This window comes from Bison bison, unplaced genomic scaffold (genome assembly GCF_000754665.1).
Source record: "Bison bison bison isolate TAMUID 2011002044 unplaced genomic scaffold, Bison_UMD1.0 scf7180017864490, whole genome shotgun sequence".
Classification (NCBI taxonomy): Eukaryota; Metazoa; Chordata; class Mammalia; order Artiodactyla; family Bovidae; genus Bison; species Bison bison.
In genome coordinates, this window is record NW_011495049.1 from 6,483,000 (window position 1) to 6,492,940 (window position 9,941).

The 9,941-nt window shown below is 45.3% G+C and overlaps 1 protein-coding gene across 1 annotated transcript in view; it reads left to right on the forward strand.

The window, feature by feature from the left end:
• Window positions 1–9,453: 9,453 nt before the first annotated feature.
• The window catches only part of RARS (arginyl-tRNA synthetase), a 29,470-nt gene continuing 28,982 nt past the window's right edge, over window positions 9,454–9,941 (forward strand). Inside the window, exon 1 of the mRNA XM_010863355.1 lies at window positions 9,454–9,550. Coding sequence (XP_010861657.1) covers window positions 9,506–9,550 — 45 coding nt within the window. The 5' untranslated portion in view covers window positions 9,454–9,505. The remainder of the gene's footprint in view (window positions 9,551–9,941) is intronic.

Here is a 9,941-nt window from a genome sequence, read left to right on the forward strand (position 1 = left end):
TGTCCTCATTTGCTTTTTCTCCCCTACCCTTCCCTTCATCAGTGTTCCCCTGGTTTTTGAATCTCCACTTCCCACTCATTCCCTCCCAACCTATCCCTAGGCCAGGAGAGTTTTGTTTTTTTTTTTTCTTTTTGTTCGCTCATGTGCTCATTAAAGGAGCAAATGTCTGCTGAGCGGGGACTGCTGCAGACATCAACTTGTATGACTTCAACACCCAAGTCACAGAATCTCTTCCTCCTTCCTTCCTCTGAAGTGAGCACTGCAGCTGTCTTCAGAGTAGGTCTCACTACCAGCCACACCAGAATCTTGGGCCAGCAGACTTCCCTGGGGGCCCAGTGCTTGTGAATCCACCTTGCAATGCAGGGGACGCCAGTTCCATCCCTGTTTGGGGAACTATGATCCCACATGCCTCAAAGCAACTAAACCCATGTGCCGTAACTACCGAACCCACATGCTGCAACTGGAGAATCCATGCACCTCAACAAAAGATCCCTCATGCTGCAACTAAGACCTGACACAGCCAAATAAGTAAATAAATATATTTTAAAAATACAGGGGTCTTCCCTGGTGGTCCAGCGGTTAAGAATCCATCTGCCAAGGCAGGGGCCATGGGTTCAATCCCTGGTCCAGGAAGATCCCACGTTCCTTGGGGCAACTAAGCCCGAGCTCCACAGCTATTGAAGCCTATTTGCCTAGAGCCTGTGCTCCCCTAGAGAAAGCACCACACTGAGAAGCCTGCGTACCACAGTGAAGAGTAGCCCTGCTGCTGCTGCTGCTGCTAAGTCGCTTCAGTTGTGTCTGACTCTGTGCGACCCCATAGATGGCAGCCCACCAGGCTCCTCTGTCCCTGGGATTTTCCAGGCAAGAATGCTGGAGTGGGTTGCCATTGCCTTCTCCGAAAGAGTAGCCTTAGCTCACTGCAATTAGAGAAGACCTGTGCAACAATAAAGGCCCAGAGCAGCCAAAGATAATAAATAAAAATTAAAATACAGACTCCTGGACCCCTCTCTCACCATATCTGGATGGCCCAGAGACCTGCTTTTATCCACATTCCCACGTCAGTCTTATGCACAGTACAGTTCGAGGGACCCACTGGCCTAATGTGAATGAGACAGAGGCAAAGTGGTACAGCCCCACACTCGCAGGAAGTCACACAGGGGACAGTAATAGGAATGACCCTCTCCAGGCCATGAGGACTGCTGCTAGAGGGGTGATAGAGTAGACACCACCCCACTTCTTGGCTGCAGAGACTCTCCCCCACGTCCTCACTACATTCCTTACCTGGCTGTTCCTGGTGTATTATGTAGGGAGAACCTTTCTGGTGGCTCAGATGGTTGAGAATCTGCCTGCAGTGCAGGAGACCCGGGTTCAATCCCTGGATTGGGAAGATCCTACAGAGGAGAGCATGGCAACCCGCTCCAGTATTCTTGCCCCGAGAATCCCATGGAAAGAGGAACCTGGCAGGCTACAGTCCGTGGGGTTGCAAAGAGTTGGTCAGGACTGACTGAGTCCAGCAAAGTCCAAAGGGCACTCAAGTACTATGGTAGCAAACCCTTCCACTTCTATAGCATGGTCCTGAAGCTTTACTTATTTGTAACTCATGTATCTTAATAGTAGCCCTATCAGGTAGATAGTATCATGATCATTACTATTTTAGATAATTCCAGCTTAAGTTACTTGCCCAGCATCACACAGCTGGTAAGTGGTATAGCTTGGATTAAACCCAGAGTGTACTCTTAAGACTCCTCACTACAATGACAAGTCTTCACATTTCTGTCCCCACCAGCTAGTTCCCTCCCTGAAGGCATCCTGTATTGCCAGTTTTTCCTGTCTTTCCAGAGATAGGCAATGCATATACAATCTCACACATGTATTCTTTTTTTCCCACCTGAAGGGCATACTAACCAGACTATTTTAAGCCTTGCCTCTTCTCACTTAGGACAATATCTGTAAGCTATTTCCTTCTTTTTAACAACCACATAGTATTCCACTGCTGTTCAAATGAATCGAGGGACATTTATGTTGTTGCTTTTACAGCGTCTAATTACTCTCTTTTCCATTCAGCCTTTCACAAGAGCATGAGAGTATCTGTAGATAAATTACCGCCTGTATTTTTATTTTTTTAACTTTTTAGCTTATATTGGCGTATACTTGATTAACAACGTTTTGATAGTTCCAGGTGGACAGCAAAGGGGCTCTGCCATACATATACATGTACCCACTCTCCCCTAAACTCCCCTCCCATCCAGGCAGCACATAACATTGAGCAGAGTTCCCTGTGCTATACAGTAGGTCCTTGTTGGTTATCCATTTTAAATATAGCAGTGTGTACATGTCGATCCCAAACTCCCTAACTATGCCTTCCCCCCATCTTTCCCCACCTGGAAACCGTAAGTTCATTCTCCACATCTGTGAGTCTGTTTTTGTTTTGTAAATAAGTTTATTTGTATCATTTGTTAGATTCTACATATAAGTGATAATATATTTGTCTTTCTCTGTCTGACTTAGTATTATAATCTCCACATCCATCCATGTTGCCACAAATGGCATTATTTCATTCTTGTTATGGCTAAATAGTATTTTGTTGTAAGTATGTATCACATTTTCTTTATCCATTCCTGTGTTGATGGACCCTGAGGCTCCATGTCTCATTGCCTGCCTTTTTCAAATGTTCCACGTAAAACTGTAAAAGTGCCTATCAGTCATTTCTTCTCAGTGTTTGCTGGCTTTATTAGGTGGCATGAGGATCAAGGACGTAATACGTTATAGGCACTGAACAGAATTTGGTCATTGATGAATGGTAGGGAACTTGTTATATTCTAGTAGAAATTATATTCTTACTATATTCTAGATGCTCCTGGGAATAACTAACGGTAGAAGTTTGTCCTGTACCACCAGTAAGGCTTCTCCCAGGGCACTGGGGACTGGTTTTACATTTATCTAGGAGAACATGGTGAGTCATATATTTATAAGACTTCCCAACCATAAATATACACGAAGCTAATCAGAAGTAACAAAATGACCTCCGCTTAACATTATAATAGTTTTTACCACTTGCATTTATGTAGTTCATATTTTGGTTTTGAATCTGTGATCATGACAGTATTGGACACCTAGGAGCAGGCATCAGGCCTGTCTTGGGCACCATTTTAGCCCCAGGGCCAGAGCAGTCCTGACAGATGGCAGAGCCTCAAACAATTGTTCTGTGAATGAATTAGTCTAAGACCAAAATTCTGATTGCAGTTCTGCTAAGTAATAACATGAATCTGGGAAATTTCCAGCAGTTTTATTTTTTGTTTGTTCATGGGGATTTTTTGTGTTTTGTTTTTTCAGGGGTTTTTGACCTTTTGACAGGCTGTCTTGATAACCAGTGATTTCATGCAGAGTTTTCTAAAGAAGTATAGGAAGCACTGTTAGAGGGTACCTCAGTGGATTTTGTATAATTATAATCATACGTTTATTTTAACTTGGCTGTTGAACTCATGAATTCACAGCTACTACTCCTGAGGATGAGGCTAAGCAAGCATTTAAGTTCAGAAAGAATTCGATTTAAAGATTGATTTAATTTAATTTCCTATCTTAGGAAATTCCCTGGCAGTCCAGTGGTTAGGATTCTGCGTTTTCACGGCCAAGGGCAGTGGTCGAACCCTGGACGGGGAGCTAAATTCCTGCAAGCCTGTGGCATTGCCAAAAAAAATAAAATTTAAAAATCACATAATCAACAAAGAAACTTATCTGACAGTGATTGAGTCAATATATCTAGAATGGTGCTAGGTATCTGTAAGTGACTTTTCAACAACCATATAAGTATCCCACTAAATGAAATAAATAACTTGAATTAATTGATGGATATTTATGTTATTGCCACCCCCTTGCTTTTACACACAGTAAAATGCCTTCGTATTGGCTTAAGGCTGGTGTGACACTGGGCCCAGGTGCTGTACAATTGGGAATGATGAGGGCCGGGGACCCTGGGACCCTTGATGACTTCCCCACCATCTCTCTGACAACAGGGAGAAGACATGGAGATCCTTTCACCTCCTGTTGGGTCAGAACTTTGTCTTGGTCCCCTCCTCTCCTTTTCAGAAGTCACTCCCTCTGTGCTTGGGGCAGTCCTCACTGGGAGCTGGAGGCTAAGAAAGAGGGCCTGCCCCACCTAGAGATTCAGTATGCTTGGTGCCTGATTTTTTTCACTTTAGAATTTGTTTTCAGTTACTATGTAATTATAGATATAAAAAAAAAAATCTCAAATGCTACAGAAAGATATAAAATAAGACACCCTACCCTCTGGAATCTACAATTAATAATTGTTAATCAGGTGGTTTCCACTTAAATAATTGACCTTTATTCCCTGTTCATCATCTGCAGGCAAGAGCTGTCCCCTCCCTGCCATAAAGATGAGGAGATTCTGCCACATATTTCCCTTTCTCCTTAGCAACACCTAATTTTTGTTAGTTACATGGTTATTTTTTATGTCGTTTAAAACAGACAGTCACATTTACATGCTCCTCTGCAATGATCATCCAGCTTCCTATTATGAGTTGATTTGAAAATTAAGAACTGTTAACAGCATTTACAGTGCCATGGTTGAAGTAAATATTATTCACTATGGAAACAAAGTATGTTGGGTCATTAGACTTTTGTTCTGGGAAGGAGAATTCAAAGATCCAATCATCTTTTCCTTCCCTAGATAACCTTCTTCATTTCTTTCTGCTCATACTTAGTTCATTATTTCTCATTCCCCATGGCTTTATTTTTGGATTCCTAGTCCAAGAGCAAGTTCCATCAGTTCTACCTTCAAAATTTATTGTGAATCTGTCCATTTTATTTTTCCCTGTTACCACTTTGGTTCATTATCCCTCACCTGGATCACTTGCAAACCTTCTGTATTAGTTTGTTAATGATGCCATAACAGTCTGTCAAAGACTGGGGAGAGGCGGGCAGTGAGGGAGCTTCACCAACGGTTTATTTTCTCACAGTCCTGAAGGCTGCTGCTGCTAAGTCGCTTCAGTTGTGTCTGACTCTGTGCAACCCCATAAACGGCAGCCGACCAGGTTCCCCCGTCCCTGGGATTCTCCAGGCAAGAACATTGGAGTGGGTTGCCATTTCCTTCTCCAATGCATGAAAGTGAAAAGTCAAAGTGAAGTCGCTCAGTCATGTCCGACTCTTCCCAACCCCAGGGACTGCAGCCTTCCAGGCTCCTCTGCCCATGGGATTTTCCCAGGCAAGAGTACTGGAGTGGGGTGCCATTGCCTTCTCCGTCCTTAAGGCTACAAGTCTGTAACCAAAGGGTCTGCAGGCAAGGGTGAGTATTTCTGAGGCCACGCCCCTTGACTTGCAGATGGCAGCCTTCTCAGTGTGTCTGTACACAGTCTTCCTTCTGTGTGTGTGTGTGTGTGTGCGTGCGTGCGTGCGTGCATGTGTGCACGCGCGCGCCTGTGTGTGCACGTGTGTGTGTCTACGTGCACGCGTGTGTGTGTCCTGTCTTATAAGGACACCAAACATATTAGATTAGGCCCCATGCTCATGACCTCATTTAAATTAATTCCCTCTGTAAAGGCCCTGGTGGTGGTTTAGCCGCTAAGTCGTACCTGACTCTTGGGACTACACGGACTGTAGCCTGCCAGGCTCCTCTGTCCCTGGGATTCTCCAGGCAAGAATACAGCAGTGGGTTGTCATTAACTTCTCCAGGGAATGTTCTCGACCCAGGAATGGAACCCAGGTCTCCTGCATTGCAGGCAGACTCTTTACCAATTGAGCTACAAGGGAAGTAAAGGCCTTACCTCCAGATATACCACATTCTGAGATACTAAGGGGTCAGGCCTTTGACATATGGATTGGGGAGAGAATACAATTCACCCTGTAACAGCGCAACTTCCTTTTGAAAGACAGAAATCTGATTTTTCTGCTACGCCATCCAATGGTTCACACTCTGCTTAGAACAAAATGAAACCGGCCCCCACCCCCATCGCCTTCACTTAAAATTCCTATATGCTTTGGTTTTGCCAGTCTTTCCATAACCGCTCACACCCAATCCCTCTTTCTGCTTTCCAGTAAACGTAGTTCCTGTCCGAGACCATTTGCATTTGCTATTCCCTGTCTAGAACCCTGCTGACTGAAGGAAAAAAAACAACCGGCCTGCGGGCTTTCTCTAGTTGCCGAGAGAGCTAGGGCAGATGTTGGTTGTGGTGGGCGGGCTTCCCACTGCGGCGGCTTCTCTTGTTGCGGAGCGTAGGTTCTTGGCGCATGCGCTCCAGTAGTTGCCGCACCAGGGCTCAGTAGCCGTGGTCCTCGGGCTTAGCTCCCCTGCGGACTGTGAAATCTTCCTGGACCAGGGATTGAACCCATGCCCCCTGAATTGGCAGACAGATTCTTATCCAATTATACCATCAGGGAAGTCCAGTTTTTAGTTTTTATTTCAACTTTTTTTTTTTTGGTCACACTGCATCTTCACTGTGGCCTGTGGGCTTAGTTGCCCCCACAGCATCTCAGACCTTAGTTCCCTGACCAGGAATAGAACCTGTGTCGCCTGCATCCTGAGTTCCTTCAGGGTTCACTGTCCAGGGTGGCTGTCCTGGGATGGCCTGGCGGCTGCAACATCCTTTGTTTACGGATATGGCCGGAGACATTTTTCACTCACAACCCTCCTATTCATTACATAAAGAAATAGTTTTTTAGCGATGTCCTGTGACAAACTGGTTCATATGCAATTCAGGGTGTAGGAAGACATTCTAAGAGGGGTTACAGCCTGGACACACGAGAAGAATCTACTTACAGATTGTTAATTTTTGTATACTCTTTCCTAAAAAATTTTTGCTTGCAAATTCAGTTATCCGATTCTCTTTCTACAGCTCTCTTTCCACAGAGAAAGGCGTTAACGCTCCTCCCACTGCCCTGGGTGTAAACTAACAGGAACTGAACTAGGTATACTCTGTCAGGAAGAGATTTTCCTTTACCCTCTAGGTCTTTGGGCTTCCCTGGTGGCTCAGCTGGTAAAGTATCCGCCTACAATGCAGAGACCTGGGTTCGATCCCTGGGTTGGGAAGATCCTCTGGAGAAGGGAACGGTCCCCTACTCCAGTATTCTGGCCTGGAGAAGTCCACGGGTCATGGGTCGCAAAGAGTTGGACACGACTGAGCGACTTTCACTTCACTTCACTTCTAGGTTCTTTGAGCTGGCTGGTCTAAGAATTAAATGGACACGAGACAGTTTAGCAGGAGAAATCACAGAAACATTTAATAATATGTATACATGGGAAAAACTCAGGAGAAATGAGGAACTCCCAAAATGGCTCAAACCCTCACCTTAAATACCACCTTCAGCTAAAGACAAAAGAAGCTATTGAGAGTAATAATGGTTTGGGAGTTCAGAGAAAAGCAATTCACATGGAGATGGAAAAGCAAGTGTTGGGTAAGTAAACATTTGAGATAAGTGTGGACCGTGATCTCTAGGCCCTGCCAAGTTTCCCCCAGCACACCTAGCCAATATTCTTTGCAGAGTTCGCTGGAGGTAGCTCTATGCCAGGAACAGGCCCTTTATCTAAATTCCTTAGGGAGCTGGGGACTTCTCTGGTGGTCCAGTGGCCAAGACTCCACATTCTCAATGCAGGGGGCCCAGGTTCAATCCCTGGTCAGAGAACTAGATCCCACAGGCCACATCTAATGATCCCACATCCTGCAACCAAGACCTGGCACAGCCAAATAAGTAAATATTTTTTTAAAAATAAATAGAATTCTTTAGGCAGCCAGTTCAGTTCAGTCACTCAATCGTGTCCAACTCTTTGCAACTCCATGGGCTGCAGCACAACAGGCTTCCCTGTCCATCACCAACTCCCAGAGCTTGCTCAAACTCATCTCCATCAAGTCGGTGACGCCATCCAACTATCTCATCTCCTGTTGTTCCCTTCTCCTCCTGCCTTCAATCTTTCCCAGAATCAGGGTCTTTTCCAAAGAGTCAGTTCTTTATATCAGGTGGCCAAAGTATTGGAGTTTCAGCTTCAGCATCAGTCCTTCCAATGAATATTTAGGACTGATTTCCTTTAGGATAGACTGGTTTGATCTCCTTGCAGTCCAAGAGACTCTCCGAGTCTTCTCCTATACCACAGTTCAAAAGCATCAATTCTTTGGTTCTCAGCTTCTTAGGCAGCTAATAAGGAGGTAAAAAGAAAAACTTCCTGAGTCTTCTGTTTCATAAAGAATAATCAGCCTAAATAATCACCAAAAAGATACATTTTGAGGTGGCAAATTTTGCTTCTCTACAACTTCAAGAGTTTCCCCTGAGGTTAACCCCTTTAGCACCAAACAAAAGAAATTTATTTAGAAGATGGCCCTTTTTCCTGCTTTATTTCGAAGGTGGACATCTATCTGTCCATTGATTTGACCATCCACCAACTCATCCATCCTTCCCTCCATCCATTTTTCTCTCTTAGAGAAGTAAAAAGGTATCACAGGAACATATATTAACACTTGTGTTTGGGTTAAAAATAAAAATAAAAGCAAACTTTAAAAATAAAAAAATGAAGAAAAAATGATATGAATTATTTGACTTGACAAAGAGAACTAGCTTTGCCAATTAATTAATATAGTGGAAATTTTTCATAAATTGCATGAGCTAAATTCACAGCTCCACAGTTTTGATGAAAATACATTAAGAGCACTTATAAAAGAAACAACATGCCAGAAAATAGTTCATCACAACTATTCAAATTTGTGGAAAGAGCTTTCAGATGTCAACTTTTAAAAGTCTGTAGGCTAGAGCATGAATTTTAAAAATTCTTATATGGGCCACAGAGGCAAAAATGTTTGGAGACCACTGTTTGAAGCACTGCGGCTCCTGGGAAAAGTGAACAAGACAGTTAAGGCCTCTGTCTTCTCAGAACTTAATCCCAGATTAGCCGTTCAAAATTTTAATTCAAATGTTACCCGCTCAGAGAGACCTTCCCTAAGTCACCCTATCACATTATCTTCGTGGCAATTAAAACTGAGATTATTTATTTTTTTGTCTGGTTTATCTATTTACTCTAAAATGTAACCTCCATGAAAGCAGGAACCATGTCGGACTTGTCCAGCTGGTGTTTCAGCGCCTGGAATAGTGATGGCATATTAATGTGCATAATAAATGCTATTGGGTAAATAATTTTGTTAGTTCTGTACCCATTTCACGGAGGGTTAAATGAAGCCCTTCTTAAACGCAGGCTTTAGTAAGTCCCTCTGTCTAAATCCATTGAGCACAGAGCAGCTCTGGTCGGATTCCCCTCAAATTCTTTGCTGTCCTCCCCACGTGAGGCTCTGAAGGCTGCAGCCCTCATCCAGGCAGAAAATTCCCCGCGAATTTTCCCCGCAGTTTCTCCCAAATTCCACCAGGGGGCAGCAGAGGAGGAGACGACAACACCCAGCCAGCCAAGCGTGGCTGGGCAGGGCCGGGGAAGAAGGGGAGGGGTTCCGCTTCCGAGGGGGCTTACTGCTTCCGCTTCCGGCGACTTGGAGGTTAGGGCGCTGACGCGAGGATGGACGCCTTAGTTGCTCATTGCTCCGCGCGGCTGCTGCAGCAGGTAGTACCGCATGGGGCCGGTGGGAAGGTTTGAAATGGAGGCCCCAGGGCCCGGCTCCCGCCCTGGCAGCACCAAGACAACGGCAGCGAGGCGGGGACCGACCTGCTCCCTTCCGACAGGGGCAGCGGAGTCCCCATACACGGGCCTGTGCTGCCTCGGAGGTTAATGCCCTCCCAGGAACGCTTTCCAAGAGATGGGAGAGGAAGAACCCTGGGCTCCCAGGCCCGGGTGACAATGACGTCCAGCGAGGGGGAGGGTCCCCCTCTCTTTGACACCCCCCAAGCCAGCATCTACAGCGGGGCTGGAGCTTGGCGTGTCGAGTCCCGCCTCGACCAGTGCTCGTTCTTCCCCGAACACGCGCGCTCTGTTGGGGGGAGCGCGGGAACACACA